Source organism: Pseudorasbora parva, chromosome 6, assembly GCF_024679245.1.
Source record: "Pseudorasbora parva isolate DD20220531a chromosome 6, ASM2467924v1, whole genome shotgun sequence".
Classification (NCBI taxonomy): Eukaryota; Metazoa; Chordata; class Actinopteri; order Cypriniformes; family Gobionidae; genus Pseudorasbora; species Pseudorasbora parva.
Window position 1 is genome coordinate 25,003,123 of NC_090177.1, and position 22,086 is coordinate 25,025,208.

Sequence of the window (22,086 nt, forward strand, 5' to 3'; positions counted from 1 at the left end):
TGATCCACATAAGATAAAACTGCCCACCCTGGTAAATATGAGCAAATACAGCTGTAAATCAGCATTTTCTTATTTTGATCTTTAATTAAAAATAAATCAAGCATCTGGCTTTTCATTTAAGTAAATCAATTGAAAAGGTGAGAAAATCAAATAATGAAAAACCGTTTTCTCCAATAGCCACGTTACTGGGAGGACAGGAGTGGGTGGCGCAGCAATCTCGCTCTTTCTCGCGGTATTTGACACTGACAAGGAAGTCAGTCATGCTGTCATCGCAAAAGCCGGTTTGGGGAGCTCACAGCTCAGCGGTTTTTAGTCAAACGTTCTTTCTTAAACGAATATATCAATAACTGACTGCGCGACAGATAAACAATGAGATAATCACGTGTCAGGCTGTTGTCCATTGATTGAGAAGATTGTCACCCGCGTAACGTGTCGTTAACTTGCATGGAATCTGGACGGATTCATCGTCGCCAGAGATAAATATCCTACTCTACGTTGAAGTAAATATATACCCTCGTATACATATTTTAGCACTATGTATAACTCGGAGAGCAATCTTGAAAGAAGTATCGATCAGAACCAAACCAATGAATGCAGCAGCAGAAGTGACGTGAACTCTGACAGGGCAGGTCAAAATAAAGACCCTTCTGATTTAATCCTGAGGAGAACTTCCAGAAGAATCGTCCTTCACTTTGATCTCAACAACACAATCCTTGTATCTGACGCAGTCACAAAACAAGGAACTGTAGGTGCTCTTGAATACTTCCTGTCCACGGTGACCTGGGGGCGCATGACAAAAGGTAAGACCATTTGTTCAACCTAGTCCCTGACTAAAATACATGTTTGAGCTGTTTTAACGGAACGCTTCTTGCCGTGACAATTCGTTATATTTATATTGCGCTTTTCTAGACACTCAAAGCGTTTTACATATGGAAAGGGGAATCTCCTCAACCACCACCAACGTGCAGCATCCACCTGGATGATACGACAGCAGCCATATTGCGCCAGAACGACCAAAACACACCAGCTGATTGGTGGAAAGGAGACCGTGATTAAGCCAATTAGGATATGGGGATTATTAGGAGGCCAATGGGCACATTTGGCCAGGATGCCAGGGTTACACCCCTACTCTTTATGGAAAGACATCCTGGGATTTTTAATGACCACAGAGAGTCAGGACCTCGGTTTAACGTCTCATCCGAAGGATGATCTTAAAATATGTCTATTATCTTAAAATATATCAGTGTCATTGTTTTGTCTCAAGATGCACACCAGTAATGTTTTTTTTCTTTCTCAGACATGTTTATAAAAGCTACTTAAATGCCCTAGTTGCCCCGAATTTCGACTCTTTCAAATTATTACCCCCTCGTTGAAGTCACTTACCTGATTGCCTAACCCTAAACCTACCAATAATAGGGGGCTAATTTGGCGGAGGTTAGAATTCGGCACAACACTCCAATTGAACTATATTAATCTAAGCCCTGTTGCCCTGCACACGGATTCAGTCTCCTTTGCTTAGCATCACATCACATGGCTCTTCTCACTGATTGCAGGTAAATGGGAGTGGTTGTCAGAAGCACCATCTCTCCTCCAGCCTTGTGAGGGTGCCGTCACATACTACTCTCAGTTTGGCCGAGTCGCAAGCTTCACAACCGTAGGTCCAGGCCGAAGGTTCCGGAAGGTCCTGGAAGAACATCTAGAGCTGCTCCAATGGCCGTCAGACTTGCCTGCAGATAAGGAGCTGTCTGTTAAGGGAGAAGATGGAAAGTTGTATCACTGGATCCTACCTTCTTTCTTTCAGTTGCTGCAGGACTTGGCTTCACAGGGAGTCGAGTTCTCCGTCCTGTTCCGTACATTTGGCTCAGATCTCCCCCGTGTTCTGACTATTGTCCAGCACGCCGTCGAAAATGGCTCGCATCCACTTTTTCCCGACCTCCCGGCTCTAAAGGTATTTAACATGAAGAAGTAGGTTTCATGTTGTCCTAGATGAAGCAAGCCTCATTAGGACTGTCTCCCCTTACAGCTGAAGGTGAATGTGACCTCCGGACGCATCAGGTGCAGTGGTAAGGGTGCAACGCTGATTCGTGGAGAAGAACGTGTGTCCACACGGGACGGAGAGCGGTGTGTGTACCAGTATCTGAGCTCTGCTGAGGGTCTGGGTGGCTTCCAAGACCACTTTGACTGGTGAGGAGCCTGGTGTGTGTGCGTGTGTATAAAATATCATTTTGTTTATCCGTATCAAGCCTTTTTTCTTCCCGAATAGGTGGGCACGGAACACGTACTCCATTTTAGGAGGAAAACCACTCTGGATTGACCCTTTTGATCCCAAAGTTCAGCATATCTTCATTGATGACAACATTCGGCAGAACGATGAGGACACTATTGTCCATCCAAAGGTGTGTGATGTTAATTTTCTCTTCTCCAGATTAAGTGTCCCATGTTTCTCACCCATTCTACTGTACACTCAGGTGTTTTTGGACAGTGAGGGCTTACAGACTCGAACAGCCTCCACATCAGAGCTGTATGATCTGTGTCTGGTACAGAACGACCTTCTGAAGGCCATTTCTGAGCCTGGATATTTCACCCGACGCATCCAGATCTGCATGGATAACTATGAGGGGAATATCCAAACAGGGTAGTTAGATGAATCTCAAGTCATGCTGGGAAACGCATAATATAAAACAGACAAATTATGCACTCACACTACTGTGGTATGTGGATATATGTGGAAAAACTATGTTCTCTGTTACAACCACAGATCAACACCCTTTCTTTACCTAATGAAGAATGTTGCAATCAATAGATCCATATAGATATATATTATTTACCATCATAGTCATGGGTCAGATTAACTATATGTCTAACAATCATAAACGCATTGGCAGCTGCTTCATAGATCTATTTTATTATATATGCATGAAGATGGTTCTTTCAACAGTATTCTCAGGGTTTGTGAACATCAGAGGTAGTTTTTTCGTGTTTACATTTTGATAAATTTAATCAAATTAAGTTAATCATATTAAAACTAGTGTTGTCAAATCGACGAATCGCATCTTGCATACGTTTGTAAATATTTTGTATGTGTGTGTGTGTAATTGATACACACACATATACATGCATACACAAACTTTTATGTTAGATACCATTTTTCGATTTAAAAGCACTAATCAAAACACTTGAATTTTTAGACATTTTTTGTGAAGAATAATTAATTTTCTATAATATTTTTAAACCCTTTTGATTTGTTCTTACACCAGTGTGAAGCTGAGACTAACCAAAGCAGAATTTGACAATATTTCTAACAATCTTTAAGTAGCTTGGAGTTTACCTATGCATTTTTACACAATTTTACATTTTAAAATGGACATTATTTAAATCACAGTTCCATGTGTCTGCATCCTTTTTATTAGATAATCCAAACAACAATTAATGCTTTTTGATTCCTGTGGAATCAAATTCCATCCGTTTCATCTCACTGTCATGTGAGATTGTTCTACTGAAGTTTGTCATTGCACAGTTACTGCTTTTAGTGTGTATTGTTATTTAATGCATTATTTATTATGGCGTTTTTTTAATTACCTTTTTTTTGGGGGGTGGGGGGAATAAAATAATTTGGACTTTAATGCGTGGTCTCTTTGTACTGTGTTTATTGCCTCCGTCTATCTATAACTTGTTTATGCACGTTTTAAACGAACTTATGTTTGTTTGCGTGTATATATGACTAAATATTTACATTTGTTCTTCTCTCATATTTGAAAGCTTTCACTTTAGATTTGACATCAAGGCAAAACATTGTTAGCCTATTCTTTAGGAAAACCTAAAATCATATTGGATTTAAAAGATCAGACGAAAGTCAGTATATGTAATCTGAAGTGTTCCACAAACAAAGCTTCTGGATTTTCAGCTCATTTCAGATTTGTAGTAAATGTAAGCATTTAACATTAATACGCAAATGTGATCTGAGACGAATGGTGTTACTATGGAAACGGCCATAAACACGATTCAACACGAGGTGAGTAGCAAGCAAACAAAGAAAACATGTTCAGATCATAGACCGTAAAAAAATTCAGATATACATATTGAAGTAAAAAAAAATAGTTCAATATTTGTTTGTCTAAAACTGTATAAGAGTAAGTGGTTTCTTTTTGGTGTAACGTTAACAACAACAACAACAACAAAAATAGTAGTGGTTATGATGCAAGCTAAAGTTAGCGTGCTGATCTTAAGCAGTAACTGCATTATCCATTTAAATGTCAAATAATTGATTTTAACACCTGAAAAGTTGATCAACAAGGTAGCCGAGACAGCAGAATAATGTCCTTCTCTGATGAAGATGAGGTGTTGAAAGTAGGGTCTGAGGAAGAGGAAGAAGATGTAGAGAAAAAGGAGATTTCAGGACAAGAGGATCAGGTAAACGATAAAAAAAAGATTGTAGTATGAATTTTATATATTCATTTAATTATTCTTGTTATATATATATATATATATATATATATATATATATATATATATATATATATATATATATAATGAATAGAATGACATTAATATTGTCTATAATTGTTTTAATTACTTCATTATCAGTTAGAATCCTGTCCACTAACCCAGGACATGGTGGCGAAAAGCTTGTCCTTATTGTGTCGCACAGGGAATGGTCTGTCTCACGCCTATGTCAGACTTGACCTTAAAAGCAAGTAAGCTTGTCTAGGACGTTCTTCTTATTCCCATCACTCCCAACATATTTACATGCTCATTTATTGTATCTCACAATGTTGAGCGTGCTCATTTTAAATTGGTTCCCACTGTACCTGTCTAAACCAGGGGTCTGACAGACCTGGCGTTGATCAGCTCCTTCATCCATCTGCGCTACTTTGACATATCCTCCAATCATTTGTCAGACTTCAGCCCATTGGCTGGCCTCACCCAGCTGCTGTGGGTCAAGGGAGACGGTAACCTGCTTCAGAGTTTTGAGGGTCAGCCGTTTGGCCAGCTCGCTTATCTACAGTGGCTCAGCTTTGCCAAAAACCGCCTATTTGATGTTAAGGGCATTGGAGGCCCAGCACTGGAAACCCTCAATCTCACTGGTTAGTTATGTCCATTTAGTATGCTATTGTACTTTTGCAGTGACAATGAGGTCTTTATACTATAGTACCAACCACAATGATTTCTTTCAGCGAATTTAGAGTGCTATATTTAGGTATGTAACATACAGTATGTGATTCAATACATATTATAAGCTGGCCCTGGCCACATTTTATTGTCATTTGCACTAGACAATAACCATACAACATTAAGCTTCGTGAACAGCACTAAACAGCAAAATTTCATGTCTATATTTTTAGGAAATGGTATCCAGACCATGCAGGGCCTGGAATATCACAATCTAACCAATCTGGTGACTCTCGAGCTCAGAGGAAATTGTTTGGAAACTACAGATGGCATTTACCTCCCCAATTTACGCCACTTGTATCTGGTAAAATTGCTCGTATTGATGTTTATGGTAAATAAAAGTACACGATACTGATTTGAATTATCATCTGGCACTTTCACACAACTATTTAGGCTCAGAACAATCTAAAGCGATTGGAGGGTCTGGAGAAGCTTGAGCATCTCAACACACTTCACCTCAGAGATAACAAGATAGAAACACTGGATGGACTCAGCCCCGACATGAAATGTCTCCAATATCTTAATGTCAGGTAACAGATAACAGCAAATGTGTTTTACTGTAGACTGTCGTAATACCACTCTGATAACTCTTTTTCACATATTAAGGGGCAACCTTTTATCCTCTATGAGGGCTTTGCGAAATCTAGCAAATGTCAGGCAAACACTGAAGGCCCTTGTGCTCTTCGAGAATCCTTTAGCGAAGAATGACGATTACAGGATGTATGTGATCTCACATCTTTCCAAGCTGGAGCGACTGGACAAGGATCCAATCACAGCTGAAGAGAAGTCTGCTTCCCAGGAGAAAGTGCGTCGCATGTTTATGACATATGCTATTATTAAATGTGCAGTGTATATTTTAGCGCCATCTAGCAGTGAGGTTGTGAATTGCAACCACGTTTCCCTTTCAAAGCACATTGAGAAGTAACAATGGCCGACACAGAAGAAAGATGTCGTCTGTGAAAGCAGAGAGTAGCTAGCGCTCTTTGAAGCAGTTTGTCCGTTTAGGACAGGGGTCTCCAATCTCGGTCCTGGAGGGCCGCTGTCCTGCAGAGTTTAGCTCCAGCCCCAAATAAACACACCTGAACATGCTAATCAGTGTCTTACTAGGGCCTTGTTGTAACCCTAATTAGCTGGTCCAGGTGTGTTTATTTGGGGCTGGAGCTAAACTCTGCAGGACAGCAGCCATCCAGGACTGAGATTGGAGACCCCTGGTTTAGGGCTACTGTAGAACAGTGGTTCTCAAACCTGTCCTGGGGACCCCTCACCACTGCACATTTTGTATGTCTCCCTCATTAGACACACCTAATTTATATCTTGCAGTCGCTACTAATGAGCTGATAAGTTAAATCAGGTGTGTTAGATGAGGGAGCCATGCCAAACTTGCATTGGTGGGGGGTCCCCAGGACAGGTTTGGGAACCACTGCTGTAGAAACAGGACAGTGCCTTCACTGTAAGGGGACCCGTGGTGTATGTAGATAGAAATTACTTTTCTAAAGGGTCCTGCACACTGTGCGATTTTTCAAAATCCTTTGCGAATGTCCCTTGTCAGACTGTACAAACATGATCCCCGATGTAAGCCATGTCACACTGTAAGATCTCAGTTGGCATTAATGTCAGACTGCACGATAGTGATGGCGCACTAAAAACGGACGCGCACAAGAAAACTCGTCCCGAGTTTTATTTCATCAATGAATGAAACGTTCGGTGACAGTGAGCTGCATTACACGCGGGACTGAAATGCTGGCTACAAAGAAATCTCTAGCACTCGTTTTGGTCATAGTTTGTCTTAAAAAAACGGAGATATTTGACGGTCGCCGTAGGAGAAGTCACACTGCAGGATTGTGTGCCAAATCTTCTGACACTGACAGAATTTCGTCTGAGGTAAAATTTGATCGCAGCGCTCATTAATCGGCTGCCGGTGAACATGTCAAACTAACCATCAAAGACGTCAGATTTTAGCCTAGGATCAGAGGAATCTTTTAGGATTTGCTAAATTTGTCTCAGATGGCCTAATCGTGGCCAAAATCGCACAGTGTGCACCCAGCTTAAGGTAATAAAACACAATGATTCATTATTTAAAATCTTTATACACCACTGAAAACATAGTTACGTGTATAATATTGCATTTCTGTCAATAGGTCCTCATAAATACTACACACTGCACCTTTAATTTACCTACATTTTTTTTATTGTGTCGATAAAGGTTTCTCAGATATCTTAATTTTACATTATAATGTCTTTTTTTAGGAATTTGAAGATGAAGATGAAGAGGATAACTGAATTGGTTGTGCTACATTGAAATATACTTGTAAATATAATTTTATTTTCAATAAAGTCTGCTATGAAAAAAACTTGGTTTCATTTGTAATATAGCCTTGGATGTGATCTTTATAGCTATAACTGTTGGTAGAGGGAAAAAATATATATGTTACTGAATAGCACTTGTTGTCACTATGATAACAATGTACATATATCACAGTAATCTAATGCCTATCATGAAAAGAACAAAAGAAAACGCATCTCAAGGTTTGCAACCTAATTGTACATGCATTTATGTCCTTATTTATACATGTTTTAATTTTCTGTAATGTGACACACTTGGTATTCTACCAAGAGTGAGAACAAAAAAATGCTACTTCCTCGTCTCCTTTGTTTATTTCGCACATTAAAAAAGGGGCATGGCCTGTTTTTAACTCTATAATATAGGAAATAGTCAGAAACTTGTTTTTTTAATGGACAGTGTATTGAACCTTAAGTCAAAACCTAAATAAAGAAATAAAAAAAAATAAAAAAAATGCATGTGTCAAGTTTTGCATCATATACACAGGCTTTTATGGTCCATATATTACGATATAATGAGAATATGGAGCTCATGGAGGAAACACATCAGTTTTATTTAAATGTCCAAACTGGATAAAAATATGCAATTTTTATGTTTTTATAATTTGACATTCTGATAGCTTTTAGCCTAATGTGAATCATGGAGCTTTTACCTAGACTAACATTAAATGTGCATAATATCTCCCAATACTCTGTCATAGTATTCTACTAACAGGATTTTTCTAAACAACAATGATGTATAAATAAGTCAAATTTGCCAAAGTCGAGATAATTTGAATCTTGAAATATGGAAAACATTATGAACTATCATTTTTGAAGATGGGAAAAAATTTAATATGAGGTCTTAGAAATTGTAACACAGTCGGCTTTATAGGGTTAAATAGTTTCCACGATCTTTTTCATCAATTCTGTCATCATGACTCGACGAATCATTGATAAATGAGCTAAGTGCCTTTTTCTGTGATTTACAATAGTCGCAACATTCAGTTATTGTAATAGTGTGTGCAAATGAAGGTTTTACTTCAAAATACTTTACTTCTATATAAAAAACCCGACTAACTCAATTCTCTCAAAGCCTAATCTTATATCTGTGATATTCCAAAGAGCCGTTGTCGTCTGCGGTGTCTGCCCCTGATCTGGCAACCTCTCTTCTGCTGTCCTGTTGCGAAAAGCGTTTCGTCCAATGGTTGGCCTCAGCGGATGAGTTGACAGCTGACGTAACACGTCTCTTAAAAGCTACAGCGCACCACGCTACCCCCGCCCCACACTGTGCTCAGCTCTGGTGGTTACTGCGTTTATCTCAGCAATTACAGGTTAACGTAGAATCAGAAGAGTTTAAGTTACAGCACTCGCGTTTATTTCATCTCATCCACCCCACATACTTCAAACATGAGCTATCACAAACCCGACGAGAAAACTCTGCAGGGCCTGAAAGACATCGCGAACAAGCTCAGGATTCTCTCCATCAAGGAAACATGTGCCTCAAACTCCGGGTAAAATCTTCTGAACTTATTCAAATGAATTCTAAACATATTTATTGGACGGTGAACGACAGTTTTGCAACTATGTTCGCTCATTTGTCGTGCAAAGGTTCACTTGACGTTCCTGCATAACACGTGAACTTGTCGAGGGGGACGGGACACAGACAGTTCTGTTATTTTCGACCTTTTTACCTATTATAAATTAGTCTTTGGCATTGCACTGATACTACGAGTGTCTCGCGATATAAAAACAGCCTTTTAGCTCAATGGCTTCCAAGAATTGACCAGTGAAAATTGGCTTAGCTCTTACTGACCCTATAATTAGCACGGGACTGCACGAAGGATTATAAAGTGCCAATGTTTGTATGATTCTAAAATAACCATTGCGTTTAAGTCATAATAATGTACCACGCACTGTTCTTTTGAATCGGATCTTTTTGTTGAACCGGTTCTTTGAAACGAGCTATTCGTAAGATCCGGTCTGCGGAAATGATTCGGGCTTCCCTTAACCAATTAATTTATACCGCCAGCTCGTGGCTGCACGTTTCCCCTACAGGTTGTCACGTGGAGTCGTGCAGGACTCGTGGTATCCGTTGTGCTACGGGTTAAAGTGCTGTTAGCCTCAATGAAGAAGCATGCTTCAGATTCAGCTTTATGTATGTGGTGATAAGGAGAGTTCGAATGAAGCTTGCGTAAAAAAGAAAAGTAAAGCTTTGCTTTGCATTGCCTAATCTCTGCAGTTCTCTCCTTCTTCTTTTTTTTTTTGAGGCTGACCAATTTATTGCCACAGATGGTCATTTCTCAACATGAACTGAAATCGAAAAGGGGAGTCTCTTAACGTATAGAGGATATAAAGGCTGCCTTATCCGATGCTTTAATTAAATAGAGAGGGTATATTAAACTGTGTGTTTTTTTTTGTTTTTGTTTTTGTGTGGTCCATGCATCAGAGGGTTAATTTGTTACAATCTACAATGAACACACCCTTACTGGCATGTTACAATCTTTTATTTGTTGTAAATCTTGTATAGGAATTTCCCTGAGTGTTGAAACTTACCTGATACTATTTGTTTTACTGTTATGACACTTCCTCTTATTCTGTTCCTTCTCATTTCTGGGTGTATGATGTCCTTGTCTTTTTTCCCCCCTCATCTCAAGTTGTTAGAATCACTTAGTATACATGACAGGGTTTAAACAAGGTTTCAAGGAAGTACTGATCATGACTCAGACTTTACCTTTTGAAATCTAATCTCTTATTCTGAACCTGATCAACGGAGATTTGTTTCTTAACACATTTACCTTTGTTGTTTTTTCTTATTTCAGCCTAAATGAGTCACATTATACAACACAAATGGTAATTCATCAAGGGTGGTGTTTGATGGAAAATGAAGAAATATAGTGAACAGTAACATAGGACTGCATGTATTTTGACTCACAATAACATTGTAATGTACAGTTTTGTGACCACTCAATTGCACGAGTGCTTTCCAAACTCTGACTTTAAAGTTCTTATCAATTTAAGACACTTTGGGAGCAAACAAACTAACAGTTGTGCTGCACCCTTAATTGAAGTACAAACTTGATTATTGTCTCTCTTATTTTATTTATTTATTTTACTTACTGTTGTTTTACAGTAACCAGTGCTGCTACTGTAACCGGTCCCATTAAAAAAAAAGTTTCAATAAGTAATCTTATTGTTTGAGTTTAATGGAACGCAAAAGGAGATATTTAGAATAATGTTCAAACAACTCTTTCAAATTTAAAAATATGCATTTTTGGAATGTTGATGTTCTATTACTTCAGCTTCATACCTCAAAAAATAAGTAAAATATGCAAATTGTCCCGAGACATTAAACTATTGCACTGTAGTCGCTTTATTTGAATTTTAGAGGCTACAACCCTTCTGCTTGTTATATAGCTCCTATATTATGTGCCTGTTTCAGCAGTAGCTGAAGTCATTGATTCTGATAAGGTCTATTACTACACCTCAAACCCCAATGATGACCGTAGCAACTTTTGCCCTTTAGTACCGTTTGCAATCATGTTCTAGTTTTTGAAGTGAAAGATAACCTGCATGTCTGATTGGTCTTTAACATCCAGCATGTTTGAGCCAATGGTTAATAGTTGATGGATGGATTAATACTGATGTGTGTTCCCTCTCGCAGACATCCCACCTCGTGCTGCAGCGCTGCAGAACTCATGTCAGTGCTGTTCTTCCACACCATGCGCTACAAAGCCGACGATCCTCGTCACCCCAGCAATGACCGCTTCATTTTGTCCAAGGTGGCCTATTGTTCTGTGTTGGGTTATGGGCTTCATTGCACTTTTGAGTTTCCTCTAAGTACTTGGAGATTAAATGTATTCCACTCCTTACGTTACTGTTTTCAGGGCCATGCTGCTCCAATTCTGTATGCTGCCTGGGCAGAGGCTGGATTCATCAAAGAGTCTGAACTGCTAAACCTGCGTAAGGTCGACTCTGACTTGGAGGGTCACCCCACCCCTGTGAGTAAAACTATTATCACCACATGTACCTTTCAAAAGTTTGGGGTTGGTTAGATTGTTTTTGTTTTGTTTGTGTTTTTGAAAGAAGTTGCTTATTTTTACCAAAGCTGCATTTATTTGAGCGAAAATACAGTGAAAACAGTAACGTTGTAAAAGATTATTTAAAATAACTTTTCTATATAAGCGTTTAAAATGTAATTTCTAGGGCTGGGTTAAAGTTCTCTGCTGTTTTCATTTGGTGAATGAACACAACTGTAGCTTGCCAGTACATACTGTCTAATAAATTGTGATAAACTTTGTGATTTCTTTTTGATATGAAACAGTGTCAGCTTTCAATTTGTCAATTTAATTATGAATTCCAACATTAAATACCACTTGGCGCTCTTCTGTGGTGTGACAGATCGCTGTTAAACAGCACAAAGTGCATGTGACTGAATTATTTCTTATGCTTTACTACTTGTTATAGTACAAAATAAACATGAATGAACATCAGAAGGTATTAATGAAAATCATTCGGGAAAATCAAAATTCCCGAAATCATATCACGTCTCATGTAATTGCTCGGTGTTACATGTTAAAACCGTGGAAAGGCGTCAATCGATGCAGTTTCAAAGGGCTTCCATGATCCCAGTTGAGAAACCATTGGTCATTTCTTTTAAACAAATAAAGTTATATACTTTTTAACCTTTGGTGTTCTGCTTTTGCATGACTCCTTCACATTGGAAAGATCACACATGAGACGTACGTGAGAGTACCGACCCAGTGTTACAATGAACTTGCAAAGATTAAATCAAACGCCCTTTCAGAAAGTTCAGCAGTTGTGGAACTCCAGTAAGGGCTGTCAAGTCTATTTTATTCACTTTAAACATTGGATGAAATTAACTCGAAATTAATACATAACCAATCAACATAACACAAACAATTGATACAGATTTATTTTTCCACAAGTCCGATGTTTTAGTGATTATAGTTTTGTAATGTTAGCTTGTTGTAAGTCACCCACTACAACTAACAAGGTGTTAAGCCTATGCGTTAACTGATATTAGGCTAATGTAGATTTACTGCTGTGTTGGGCTCAATGCTGTATGGAAGAATTTCGAAGAAGTAAGATAATTAATAATTATATTCAGTGGGGTGAACCTATGTCGCTTTGTTTTATGTCGGATAGCCAAAGTATCTCCAAACCACTAAAGTGAACTTTCTTGTTCTGTGTCCTCCGAGCTGTTCGTGAGCACTGAGTTTTCTTCACTATCGCTCATTTTTCTCCCTCCACTTCACTCCGATCCTCCAAGCCTGTCAACTACTGACTGTAAACAACAACGCATGCGGCACTCAGAAGCCTGGTCTGCAAAACGCATGTGTAGCATAACGCATAAGCATTATATTGAGAATTTATCGAAATGTTGTTATTGTTTTATCAAGGAAAATTATTTTGCGATAATTGTTTTATCACCCAGCCCTATTTCGAAGTGTGCTAATTCTTTAATTTTAACCTTGAATATTATTGTAATGTATCAACTGAGCCTCCCTTTATAGTTTACAGACTTTGTTAAGAGAATACATTTTCTTTAAGAATATTTCTATGAACTGAAGTCTAATTGCGATACCCAGCCCTAGTAATTTATTCCTGTGACATAAAACTGATTTTTTAGCATCATTACTCCAGTCGTCAGTGTCACAGGATCCTTTAGCAATCATTCTAAAATTCTGATTTGGTGCTTAAGAAACATTTATTTTCAATGTTGAAAACAGTTGTGATGCTTAATATTGTGCATACTTTTAAGGTTTTTTAAAGAATTAGGAAGATCAGAAAAACATTATAAATGCCTTTTACTTAATTTAATGTGTGTGTAAAGTTGTATGAATAAATGTTTTTATTTCTTTAAACAAAACCATACTGACTTTAGTTTTATAACTAAATCTTTCACATTGCCAGTATATAAGATTTTCACATAACCAGTTACCATGAAAATAACCTCACTTCTCTGTTGATTTCAGAAACTAGCGTTTGTGGATGTGGCGACAGGTTCTCTTGGCCAGGGTTTGGGTGCTGCCTGTGGTATGGCCTACACCGGAAAATACTTTGATAAATCTAGGTATGTGTGTTCTCCCAGAGCATGCTTTCTTTTTTCCTGTGACATTATTTCCCTTTTTTAATGAATCATACCATGACCTACTGTAGTATGAAAGTAATTTGGTGTACATCAAATTAAAGTCCAAACAAGGTTTTACTCACATCATAGTTGATAATTTAGTAATGGTGTAATATATAAAACTAATTTTACTAATGTCTTCCAGGGAAACCTGTCCCGTCCAAATAGGGCTTATTACACCATTATTAAATGATCAACTATGATGTGAGCAAAACCTTGTTTGGACTTGATCATTTTTTTTATTTGATGTACAGCAAATTACTTGCATACAATATCCAAATCTGCCATTTTTATCAAACAACTGTCTATTTTTCTCAAACAACATTACTAAAAATTCTAGATTTTTAGATTAAAATTTAAATTAACGCTTCTCATGTTGTTGTTGTTTTCTTGTTTTTGATCTACCTGAGCTACCTTTTGCTTACATAAAGCTTCAATTTAATTTCAGTATGAAGGTTCCCCAAAAAATGTAATTAATAAATGGAGTCAAATCATTGTAAATGCTAAGACTGTCAATTTTTAACATCAGTGTTAAAAGAAGAATTTGATACTGGTCTACATTTTAGTTTTTGTCTTTTTACATAATTATGCAGGTTTATTATGAACAACCACTTCTATGAACACACGTGAAGTTTATTTAAATAGGATGCTTATAATAATTTAGAATTATATGAAAAATTAAAACATGCCTGCATAAAATATAACTGACAAGCACAGCAGAAGACCTTTTGCAATGCCCACATCTAGAAACCCACACTCCCAACTCTGTAATAAACACGGAGGTGTTAGTCACATCACAGAAGTCGAGTGATAAGAAATGTAACTAACATCATTTAGAAAATGAGTCCCATCCGATTAGGGCTTAGAGAGGAACATTTGATGGTGTTGTTGTAACGATCTTATCTCAGTTTCTCTCACGTCTTATCTCGTTTCATCAGCTACCGTGTGTTCTGCATGTTGGGAGATGGTGAGTGCTCTGAGGGGTCCGTGTGGGAAGCCATGGCTTTTGCCTCCTATTACAAGCTTGACAATCTAGTGGCCATCCTTGATGTGAACCGTCTGGGCCAGAGTGAAGCAGCACCACTGCAGCACAACATGAACACTTACAAGGAGCGCTGCGAGGCCTTCGGGTAGGTCTTCCACATACTGCTGGGTTTTAGCTCAGGGTCCCCGCGGAGTCTTAAAAAGTCTTAAAAGTATTAAATTTCAAAATCAAAATATAAGGCCTTAAAAAGTCTTAAATTCGCGGAAGCATTGCGTTCTAGGTCTTAAATAATGTTTAACAGGTCTTAATTTTCCTACGTCCATGTAACGCTACCTCATTGAAATGCTCTCGCCTCCCGCAGCACGCGCGCACGTGTGTGTGTGTGTGTGTGTGTGTGTGTGTTTGTTCTGTGGTGTTTGTAGTTCTTTCTTTCGCTAGACCAACTATTGTTCGCTCTATTACAACTACAAATTAGACAAGCATGCCACGTGTATTGCAGCAAATCAGCTTTCGTGTTATTGGCACGAGCCTCTTTCTGATCGTACCCCAGAGACGCATAAAACAGATTTTATTCTTCAGCTGAGTCTGACGGTTCTTGCAGTTCCGCGATCGTGAACGCGAATCTTTCTCACCATCTTGCTAAATGACCAAATAAAAGTATAATCTACCCGATTGCACTAAAAGAGTTAATAACAGTGATGTAAACTCCGAACTCCGATGTCAGACTGTGTGTGTTTGCTGCCTGTCAGCGCTCGCGCGAGTGTATTGAATGTGTTATTTCTTGGCTCATTACTCTAAGGTTACTCTTGAACGATCAAATATACACATTATGCATATGTCTATATCCTGATTTGAGTTAAAAAGTTTGGGACGTGTCAGTAAGCACTGGATCTGCGCATTAGTAAGCTCTCAAATTGAAAGCTAATAGCTTAACAACAACACAAACGGGGAAACAGCACTTACACTTAAAGGAACACTCCGACTGTTTTAGAAATAGGGCTTATTCAACTTTGGTACTTTGCTACATTTAGATATGTGGGGAAATGCATTTTAAGATAAGCTAGCTAGCGGCGACCCTGCCAAACTAAAACAATGCACTGAGCCATGCATTTGCCCACATATCTAAATGTCTAAGTTGAATAAGCCCTATTTCTAAAAACCGGTGGGTGTTCCTCTTTGGAGGTATGCATCTATATGTTGTATTTATTTGTCCTATTGTCATTTGTTTATAAGTATACATTTTATCACTGACCGATTACTTGATTACGTAATCACTTGAAAACGTTTTACTTATATTAAGCAATTATTGCTGTGGTTTACTTTTAAGATGTTGGTTCCCACCCCAAGCGATCGTGTTATTAAAGATAGATAGTGCACTACTGGACCAGTCTTTTTTGATAATAACAAAACAAGATTCATGCATTTTGTCAGTTTTATTGCCGTGTGTGACTATTGTGCATCTAACATAATAATATGGTTAATGTTGCATCCTAATTATTTAAAAAAATAAAAATGTTTGCAAATCTATGGCAGTGATATATATGTATGTATGTATGTATGTATGTATGTATGTATGTATGTATATATGCTGCGCTAATCCTGGTGGGATTGAGCTATGAATTATAAGTTTACTAATACTTTGTTCAATTTAAATAAATTAAATAATATAATTTTAAGTAGCCTAATTGAGTGATTCTGCATTTCCTATATGCATGTTTTTTTATTGCGTGATATAGGTCTTAAATTTTATTCATAATGGTCTTAAAAAGGTCTTGAAAAGTCTTAAATTTGACTTGGTGAAACCTGCAGATACCCTGTAGCTCCTGCTATGGTAAATACTCACCATGCCACTTTATTAGTTACATCGGTTCAACTGCTTATTAATGCAAAAATCTAATCAGCCAATCACATGGCAGCAACGCAATGAAATTAGGCATGATGAGCAAGATCTTCTGAATGTCAAAACTGAGCATCAGTATGGGGAAGAAAGGTGATTTAAGTTACTTTGAACGTGGTATGGTTGTTTGTGCCAGATGGGCTGGTCTGAGTATTTCGGAAACTGCTGATGTGCAGTGCTTCATACCAGTCACTGAGAGATGAATCCCATCTCTCAGTGAATCCCAATTTTTCCACCCCAAAATTGTTCATCCTTATTTCATATTGCATACTATTTTGCATGGTGTTTATACTCTATTCTGCCTGTGCTTTGAGCTATAAAATCAGTGGGCTAGTATTCAATTAAGAACATGACTATTGTCCTTGCATTTATTTTGTTTGAAATGTAACCAATTTGTTTCTTTAGCTTCAATACTTATGTGGTGGATGGCCATGATGTGGAGGAGCTGTGCAAGGCTATGTGGCATGCCAAACAAATAAAAGGGAAACCCACTGCCATTGTAGCCAAAACTTTGAAAGGCAAAGGTCTCAAAGGTGACTAACTGTCCTGTACTGCAAGACCAGCAGCACATCATGATGAACACTATTAATGATGTCTATTTTTATGATCCTCCTGCTGACTGTCTGACCTCTTCTTTTGTTCAGGCATTGAGGATCAGGAGAATTGGCATGGAAAGCCTATGCCAAAAGAACGTGCTGATGAGCTGATTAATGACCTCCTGAGTCAGATCCAGTCCCCCAATAAGCCCCTCCACCCTCAACTGCCCAATGATGATGCTGCTCCAGCTGACCTCACCCCCATCCACCTTCTCACTGCTCCAGAATACAAAATCGGAGACAAGGTGATAAACTGAGACATTAATACTTCATAGGTGTTGGAGTTTTGGCTGATGCATTTCTTTGAGCAAATGATTCCCGTCCTCTAAAGTTCCTAAAAAGAATGCTTTATAAAGCTTCTGCTTTGGTTTGCCCTCTCAGATCTCCACTAGAAAGGCTTATGGTGTCGCCCTGAAAAAGATGGGGGATGCCAGCCCTCGTGTGGTGGCCCTGGATGGTGACACCAAGAACTCAACCTTCGCTGACATCTTCAAGAAGGCCCATCCTGATCGCTACATTGAGTGCTTCATTGCTGAGCAGAATATGGTGTGTAACTGGATTTTTTTTTTACACTTATATTTAACAAGTCATGATGGCATAGCAAAAGTATATTACTTCAGTATTTGTCACAGATGAATAGGTTTGTAAAGCGTGTTTTGTGGAGCACTTTGTCATAAGTTGAAGGTGTGGTGCACTATTCATACAGTGCATTGTAAATACCTGACCTCACCCTGTTAAAATGTTATCTTTTACTTTTCACTTTCTGAGTAATATTTATCTATGTCAAGTGCTTACTAAATGAGACATATTTCCCACAGTGAGAAGGAATTCCTTTCTGCATAAACATGTAGTCATTTAGAGGCAAAATAAAGAATTTCTTTTTTATCAGATACATTACAGCAATATATAGTCTGTTGTATTTAGTGATTTATTAATGGTTTAAATAATAGCCAAATAATATAAAACATACACTACAGTTAAAAGTTTGGAATCTATTTGGAGGTTTTAAAGCAAAAATGTATACTTGTAATATTATATTATAATGTGTGTGTGTGTATATATATATATGTATGCATGCATTTCCTAACATCTATTAAAATACTAAAGTTGTTTTAAATTGTAATATTTTTCTATTACAGTTTACCATTTCTAATAATAATGGACCAAATAAATTCAGTTTTGGTGAATGACACAAGATTAAAAAGAAGTTACTGACCCCAAACTTTTGAACAGTAGTGCAAGAGTATTTAATTGTATTTAAAAAATATAATGCATATTCATATAATGTATCTAAAAATATTACGTATTAAATGTATTTAATTATGTTGCTATCCAGGTGAGTGTGGCTATTGGTTGTAGCACTCGTGATCGCACCGTTTCATTCGCCAGCACTTTCGCCGCCTTCTTTGCTCGTGCCTATGACCACATCCGTATGGCTGCGATCTCCCAGTCTAACGTCAACCTGGTTGGCTCTCACTGTGGCGTATCCATTGGTAAGGCATTGTAATGTGAAGTACATGTACACTTGCCATTTATCTAGACTTATGTCAAATAGAAGAGAAGACTTGCCTATGAAGTACATCCTTTTGTTTTTGTTTTTTCTTCATAACTATTCATTTTGTCCAGGTGAGGATGGCCCCTCACAGATGGCACTGGAGGATCTCGCAATGTTCCGTGCTATTCCAACATGCACATTGTTTTACCCTAGTGATGGAGTATCTACTGAGAGAGCTGTGGAACTTGCAGCCAATACAAAGGTACGGTTTATGGTTTCCACCTAATGGCCTCCTATAATGAAGTACAGTCATTATTATTTTGATCCCAGAAAGTTATTCTGTTGTTCTTTGGCTCACAGTTCATGTTTGTTCCTGCTTTCAGGGTATCTGTTTCATCCGCACTAGTCGACCTGACACTGCAGTCATCTATGATGCTGGAGAGAAATTTGAAATTGGCAAAGCCAAGGTGAGAGTTAAAAAAAAAAAAATAGACCAGGGGCCTCATTTATGTAACTTACCGCAGATGTCATCAAGTGTACGTGGACACCAGCTATATTTTGTGATACACAAAAGATTTCAGATTTATAAATCCTCCGAAATCACTAAATGGAGCTTACAGTGCCTAGTTTTACTATTCATAACCTTGTCTGCATATAATTATGCATATTTCCATCCATGTGACATGTTTAACACTGTCAAAGGTGCAAGACTTTTAAAAAAAAAAGTGATATTAGAAATGCCATTATTGCCTTACATTACTTTGCTGAAAATCATCCAATATCCTTTTTATGTTTGATAATAAATATATCAAAATATCTATAACCAAATTGTATAAAATATTAGATTCCTTTTTTTTTTTTTTTAGAATTAGTTGATTTGTTAATTTCCATTGGCCAAATAGGATTTGAATTCAACCATTTAGTTAATTTTAAGCAGTATGTAATTCATTTTAAGCATTTCGATTCAAATGGATGCAGTTTTGGTGGTAATGTGAACACATCTTTTACGATGTTTAGGCTATTTTTAATGTAAACTAATAGGCCTACTTATTTATTGCAAATACAGCCCAGTATTATTGTACTGCAGTGCAGTTGCCCAGTAAGCTATTGTCACTGGACCTATTCAAACCAGACAATGGACCGTTTTACCACCAAATCCTGCATTGTCTGTAATATTGAATTAAGTGTGCACCACTTAGTTTAAAGAGGTATTCTTGGAATTAGCCTATATTTAATCCTTGCTGTCATTTAAAACTGCATGTCACAGGAAAAGTGATCAAAATTAGCACATTCACATGTCTATCTAAATTAATATCATTTTTTTTTTACTTCTGAGTAATGACTTTATGTAATTTCAGTGCATATCAGTGATAAAATGAAAACAGTTTAAAATTGTTCACTACTTTTCTCACTCTAGTAAAAGAGTTTGTACGCAGGGGTCAGAGTTTGCGTGGATGTGTGCAAGTTTGTTTTTATAAATCCCTACTTGTGCATCGGAAGTGGTGTACACCTTTCAGGGCCTGTTTTGTGTGTATGCAACGGTTATAAGGCCCCAGAGCAACTTTTAATTGTTATTTAAATTTAGTTTCATACTACAGTAAGGAAGATTAAAGTTAGCAGCCATGCTGAGTAGTGTAATCTGTTTAGTAATGCAGTGAGAAAATGAGGCCTCCTGTTAGGCAGCTAAAAAATGGTCTGATTCACAATGATTTAACTAACAATTTTCTTTCTGTCCTGTAGGTGGTGCGGCAGTCCAACAAAGATCAGGTGACCGTTATTGGAGCTGGAGTAACACTGCATGAGGCTCTGGCAGCATATGACCAACTTGCCAAAGAAGGTTTGTTCAGCGCCTACTGGCCGTAATAGGACTTTACATTCGTACAATCTTAACAGTATATCAGTTTGACATTTATAATGTAAGTTTAGTTAACTTTATGTTGTATATGGTTATATTTTACATATTTAAGCTCAAATGTCTTAACTGTGAAAATGCTGCTTGAGAGGCTCTCAGCCTGAATATTTCAGATTGTCAATTCTACCTTCTGACCTTACACAAGCAATTAACTCCTATATTAATAACCAGTAGCTAATGACATGAATGCCACAGACATGAATAATAGTGTTTTTTTTTGTTTTTTTTTAATGTAAATGTGCATTTATTTAGAGACGTGTTTAACTGATGTATATAAAGTATCACCAGAATATTTTTTTTGTATTAATTTCTTGTATTAACATTAACGTCCTCTTTTATAGCTTTTTTTATTTTTATCGTATGGCTTATTCATTTTGTTCTCAACATGAAGATAGTTGTGCTGCTGACAAAAACACAATAAAACCTAAATATATGATCTATTTGCCAGGTGTGAATATTCGGATAATCGATCCGTTCACCATTAAGCCCCTGGATGCCTCTACTATTGTGGCAAGCGCTCGTGCCACAGGAGGAAGGGTGATCACTGTTGAGGACCACTACAAAGAGGGTGAGCTGCTTTTCTTTCTTTTTTTCTTTTGTCTTTTTTGAAAAACCATGCCCACCTTCCTGTTACTTACTTAGTTCCCCCTTTTGCTGTGAGATATTTAATGTTCAAATGGTGTCATTGTAGGTGGTCTGGGCGAGGCTGTCCTGTCTGCAGTGGGGGAAGAGCCTGGCATTGTGGTGCAACGGCTGGCCGTGAGCCGCGTTCCCCAAAGTGGCAAACCACAGGAGCTTCTGGACATGTTTGGCATCAGTGCCAAATGTATCATTGCTGCCGTCAAGCGTACCTTCGCCAACTGAAACTCTGAACCACCCTGAACTACACCCTTCCTTTTTCTCCATTCTTAACCCAGACCCTAAAATCAAGCTCACCACACATCTGTATCATTCCTGAAGCTTACGGCTTGCAGATATATACCTAACTTCGTAGTGTGTGAAAGTACTCTTAACTTGTGCACTATAGTTAGTGTCACCCATAGCTCTGAAATGCTTTCATTTTGTATCATTATCAGGTTTACCTTGTTGAAATCTTTAATGCTGCATTAATAGTGGTTTTAAAGGTTTGTAAGTTTATCATAGTGTATCATTGGATTACATCCGAGTGCATTCCAGTTCCAGCTGAACATCATTTGAAACGAGACCATTTCACATTGTAATTTCATGTCATTTCTAGTGTTTAACTCTGTCTCCTTCCTGTAATATTACAAGCCAGTATCCTGGAAAAAGAAACGCATTTGAATTTGGTGATAATGGTGCGTGAAGGTGCTTTCAGGGAGTGATGAAATGTATAACTTTTTTCTTTTACTGTTGCATTAACTACTGGACAACCCAGTTTTGGAAAATTTGGTACATGATTGGTATGGTTTGGTTTTGGCAAAATCACAAAATGTATCAAGTTACTGAGACAACCTAACTGTTATTGCTTGTTTGAACCTGTAGTTTTCACTGATTTTGCTGTAATGTGTTAATAAATTTGACTGGCCAGAAAATCTGCC

General features: G+C 37.8%; 3 protein-coding genes across 4 annotated transcripts; all 3 read left to right on the top strand.

Annotated features, from left to right (window-relative positions):
* The first annotated feature begins 240 nt into the window (after positions 1 to 240).
* si:dkey-32e6.3 (uncharacterized) lies at positions 241 to 3,603 on the top strand. The gene is made up of 5 exons (XM_067447290.1): positions 241 to 800; positions 1,554 to 1,948; positions 2,024 to 2,184; positions 2,264 to 2,396; positions 2,469 to 3,603. Exons 1-5 carry the CDS (start codon positions 536 to 538, stop codon positions 2,637 to 2,639), a joined length of 1,125 nt encoding a protein of 374 aa, XP_067303391.1. The 5' UTR covers positions 241 to 535; the 3' UTR covers positions 2,640 to 3,603.
* A 338-nt stretch (positions 3,604 to 3,941) lies between these two features.
* On the top strand, positions 3,942 to 7,588 carry lrrc23 (leucine rich repeat containing 23). 2 transcript variants are annotated; one of them, XM_067446416.1, is made up of 8 exons: positions 3,942 to 4,012; positions 4,283 to 4,410; positions 4,585 to 4,694; positions 4,822 to 5,084; positions 5,343 to 5,473; positions 5,563 to 5,699; positions 5,776 to 5,974; positions 7,417 to 7,588. In XM_067446416.1, exons 2-8 carry the CDS (start codon positions 4,315 to 4,317, stop codon positions 7,447 to 7,449), a joined length of 969 nt encoding a protein of 322 aa, XP_067302517.1. In that variant the 5' UTR covers positions 3,942 to 4,012; positions 4,283 to 4,314; the 3' UTR covers positions 7,450 to 7,588. The 2 variants fall into 2 exon arrangements, with proteins under 2 accessions (XP_067302517.1, XP_067302516.1); XM_067446415.1 differs by lacking the exon at positions 3,942 to 4,012 and having other exon boundaries at positions 4,105 to 4,410.
* A 1,151-nt stretch (positions 7,589 to 8,739) lies between these two features.
* Positions 8,740 to 22,074, top strand: tktb (transketolase b). Its single transcript, XM_067446414.1, has 14 exons — positions 8,740 to 9,002; positions 11,153 to 11,270; positions 11,376 to 11,489; positions 13,488 to 13,585; positions 14,581 to 14,772; positions 16,930 to 17,057; positions 17,169 to 17,365; positions 17,502 to 17,666; positions 18,457 to 18,613; positions 18,747 to 18,877; positions 18,999 to 19,082; positions 20,356 to 20,452; positions 20,976 to 21,095; positions 21,219 to 22,074. The coding sequence occupies exons 1-14, from the start codon at positions 8,899 to 8,901 to the stop codon at positions 21,389 to 21,391; spliced, it is 1,878 nt and encodes a 625-aa protein (XP_067302515.1). The 5' UTR covers positions 8,740 to 8,898; the 3' UTR covers positions 21,392 to 22,074.
* Positions 22,075 to 22,086: the final 12 nt, after the last annotated feature.